Source organism: Telopea speciosissima, chromosome 1 (genome assembly GCF_018873765.1).
Source record: "Telopea speciosissima isolate NSW1024214 ecotype Mountain lineage chromosome 1, Tspe_v1, whole genome shotgun sequence".
Taxonomy (NCBI): domain Eukaryota; kingdom Viridiplantae; phylum Streptophyta; class Magnoliopsida; order Proteales; family Proteaceae; genus Telopea; species Telopea speciosissima.
The window spans coordinates 5938601-5942937 of NC_057916.1; the positions used below are offsets into that span (position 1 = coordinate 5938601).

At 37.4% G+C, this 4337-nt stretch overlaps 1 protein-coding gene across 1 annotated transcript; it reads left to right on the top strand.

Moving 5' to 3' along the window:
* LOC122644301 (annexin D1-like) lies at nt 1–3428 on the top strand. Its single transcript, XM_043837918.1, has 5 exons — nt 1–160; nt 967–1112; nt 1330–1548; nt 2364–2576; nt 2805–3428. The coding sequence occupies exons 1-5, from the start codon at nt 85–87 to the stop codon at nt 3099–3101; spliced, it is 951 nt and encodes a 316-aa protein (XP_043693853.1). The 5' UTR covers nt 1–84; the 3' UTR covers nt 3102–3428.
* The last annotated feature ends 909 nt before the right edge of the window (nt 3429–4337 follow it).

Sequence of the window (4337 nt, forward strand, 5' to 3'; positions counted from 1 at the left end):
TCTGTTGATCTCGCTTCCGGATCTCGCACTCTTGCTTTAGCTCTCGATTCTGCGCAAACACAGCTGATAAGGGGTTTTCAAACAATGTCGACTCTTCAGGTTCCTTCATCGGCTCCCCCTGCGTCCGAAGACTGCGAACAGCTCAAGAAAGCTTTTGCAGGTCTCCTCATCATTTCTTTCTCTGTTCGCTCTAATTTTTCTTTCTCATTTCTTGGATCCTGATCGGTTACTATCATAGTCGATTTTGCAGTTTAACTTGATGTCATTTCTCATTGGTGGATCATTTGTGCTTGCATTGTCATTTTGTGTATGATCGTTTCCTATTTTCCTATTTTAAAGTGTAGAGATTGATATCTTCTGTGTATTTGTTAGGGAAGAAATGCAAATATTTACTTTTTGGTTGCCGATCTTATATTCTTCGAGTGATCTATGTTAATCTAGAATCCTTGGTGTGATCCTTAGCGTTTAGTCCGTGATGGTGAAGATCTGCTGCACTTTTTATATGTGCGTTTTCAAAGTTGTATCCATGCCCATCAGATTTTGATTTAGTTGTGCTTTCACTGATCAAGATCAAAGGGTTAAAGTGGATCCCATTCGTTTACTCAAGTTTTAAAACTTTATTGTTTGAACTATTTCTTATGTCGATGATCGTCCAGCGATTTTTATTTTATTTTATCCTTAAAACTGTAGTGGCTTAGTTCTGGCCTTCTTTGGCTACTCTGTTTCAGCTTTATTTGGGATGTCGTAGAGACTGAAGTTGCAAAACTCAGGGCATAATTTCTGATACCTTTTTAGACGTTTTTTTTCGTGTTCTCCAGCTCTCTGTTAAAGCTCGTTGCAAAATTGTGATATTGACTTATCATAACGATTTTAGTGGAACATGTATTGCTTTCTCTGAATGGAACCAGTTTCAGTTACATGTTTTAAATGTACTGATGTTGAGAAATCCTGATCAATATCGAACAGGATGGGGAACAAATGAGGACTTAATCATATCCATATTAGCTCACAGAAATGCAGCGCAGCGCAAGCAAATCCGACAAACTTATGCTGAAACTTATGGAGAAGATCTACTGAAAGCTCTGGACAAAGAACTCACAAACGATTTTGAGGTCAGTTTTTCTGGACATACATATTTATTTGCCCAGATATGGAAATTGCTCCCAAGCAAACACTTTTCTGGGCTTATAATTGGCTAAATGACAGAATGTGTGGTAGTGGTGGCATTGCAATTGTGTCAGTAAAGGATTACCCTCTTATTGTTGACGGTATGATTTATCAGGTCTAGTGTTAATACGTCTGACTACCCAAAATTTATGTTTTATACAGAGAGCACTACTTCTGTGGACATTGGATCCTGCTGAACGTGATGCCGTTTTAGCTAATGAATCTACCAAGAGGTGGACTTCAAGCAATCAAGTCATTATGGAAATAGCTTGTACAAGGTCTTCACATGATCTATTATTGGCGAGGCAAGCCTATCATGCTCGTTTCAAGAGATCCATTGAAGAAGATGTTGCACATCATACGACTGGAGACTTCCGCAAGGTATAGCCAGCCTCCCCTTGGCCATTGTAATTTGTTGTGTACTAGTAGCTTCCTGATTGTTTCAGTTGTTTTGGCTATGATGGTTTCTCAGGTTTCATATACATTTTTATATGGCATATATTTGGTCTTGATTGGAAAGAAATTTTCTCACTTAACCCGGCCTTCTTTTCTTCTTAGACCAAGTTGAATGGAGTAAATTTAATTTGTTTTTGTAAGCAAAGAAGTATATTAAACATATTCATATGCATTTATCCTTGTTGCTGTATTGTACCCCTTGATTTCTTATGTTAGACATGTTTGTTAACCAGAATTTCTTTCTGAAGTATCAACACTTATCATATTCTGTGACACGGTTAAAAGATTGTCCTTCGGGTTTTAGAATTAATTTTTTTTTTAATATTACTAATGTGAAATGTAAGCTATTTTTATCCCAAATACTGGTTCTACGAGTTTCCAATTAATAGATGCATCTTGGTTTATAGAAGTACGCAGCTCAACTCAGCCTTATCCTAGTTAAGTGGGGTCGGCTATATGGATCCTCTTTTCGCCATCTTGGTTTGTAGAAGTAATGCATTTTTTTTCTGTACATATTATCAGTATTTACAATTAATAGTAGGGGAAACTATTAAACTATGCTACAATTTGTAAGTAAAGACAGTTCACTGTCTGTTAACTGCTTTACCCTGTTTTCTACTTTGACTTGCATCAAATGTTCTTTCTTCACTCCCAAGTAGGAGAATGAGCTAACTTCTATTAAAGATTTTTTTTTCTTTCTCATTCTGTCTGATTAATGACTGTCTCTCATCTAATCCCAGCTTTTAGTTCTTCTTGTGAGCTCATACCGTTATGAGGGACCAGAGGTGAACATGACACTGGCAAAACATGAGGCTAAGATACTCCATGAGAAGATCCAAGATAAGGCTTACAATGATGAGGATCTCATCAGGATTCTGACAACAAGGAGCAAAGCACAACTTAATGCGACTTTTAACCACTACAATAATGAGTTTGGCAATGCTATCAACAAGGTATGTGCATGGTTGTTATCTAAGCTGTACAAACTGTAACCAAAAGTCCTTTTGAAGGTCAGAATAGCAATAGATAGATCAGAAAATTACTGTAATGCTACTAGGTTGGTTTTTGGTATGGAGATCCTCTATACTGGAACCACCTAATACTGGCAGCTAAAGAATTTGCCATTTAAATTGCTGTGTCATGGCCTTTTTGAATGTTGATTAATCTTTGAATGTTTACAGGATCTGAAAATTGATCCCAAGGATGACTTCCTTGCACTTCTGAGAGCCACTGTTAAGTGCTTGACCTTTCCAGAGAAATACTTTGAGAAGGTTCTTAGGCAGACGATCAACAAGATGGGAACAGATGAGTGGGCCCTCACCAGAGTTGTCACCACCCGGGCTGAGGTGGACATGCAACAGATAAAGGAGGAGTACTACCGCCGGAACAGTGTCCCTCTCGATCATGCCATAAGCAAAGACACCACTGGGGACTATGAAGCAATGCTTCTTGCCTTGATAGGCCATGGAAAGTCTTAAAAGCAAATTTGTGAACTTGAGAAATGTTTCTCCCATGAGTGCTGTATCTTGATCATTACCATGCTTAGATGCATATCTACCTATAGTTTTCTATGCCCTGGTTGTTTATGAACCCTCTTTGTTACATAAGTGGTTTGGAATAAAGCGATACAATTTAGTACCCTTGTATTAGTCATTAAATGGTAACTGCATAATATGTATGAGTTGCTTTCATCTCTCTTTCTGTTATTTTAGTTTTTAAACAAATTAAGAAGCATGCTTGGATGTATGTACTCCCTTGATGAACTGTAGGTCCATATGTGTAGCAATAAAGGGGTATCTTTGGATTGAAAATTTAACGTTGGCTGCCCTGAGGATTCTTTGACTTCAGCACAACAACGGCTCCGTCGTTACATGGTAAATGAAGGGCAAAGATACTAAAATATAAATTTTGTTAATTCATTTGAAAAGTTCAATAACCATATTTAGTAAGAGTTTTAAGATAGTTACAAAATCATGATTGCAAAATTTTTTATTTTCTTTTTTAAACTAATTTCACTCCCCTTTCCCTTTTCCTTTCAAGCAGATTGAGCCTTCAGGGAAACACTGAAACAGGTCTGAATATGAGATAAGACTGAGAGTTACAGGGAGAATCTCACGATTTTCCAGCTCCGTAAGAAACTGTAAGATTTAGAATATTGTTGCTAACTTTCAGTCCATCCTTTTGATCTCCTTGCAGATACCATATCTGAAGGTCCTAACAGAGTAGAAGCAGTCTAGCTAAACACACCCAAAGCTACACACCCCCTGTAAAAGCCACCATTTGATATTTATATTTGTGTTTGTTGGTCTACTAATTTTTTATTTTTCCCTGGTCCTTTTTCTTCTTTGGTTTCATCAATTTGTAACCATACTTAATATACCTCTTAGTATTTTATAAATAGAATTTGTAACCATACTTTGTATAGCACTTAACATAACCTAAACTAATTAACTTCGATGGAGAGAAAACTTAGAAATATTCATATTTGTTTCTCTTACTAAGATGACTAGTACTGATCATTTTGGGGGGTCATATTGAGAAATTCCCCTTAGCCTAAGCCCCGATCTTACCTAAAGACCTCCCTTTATTCGAATGCCGCTTGAAAACTGCCTGGATTTCTGCCGGTGCCGGCATCTTCACAAGTAAAGCTGACTTTCTTTCCCTTTACCGTTCCTTTTCTCTCTCCCTCTCTAGTTGAGATTGGGGCAATTACA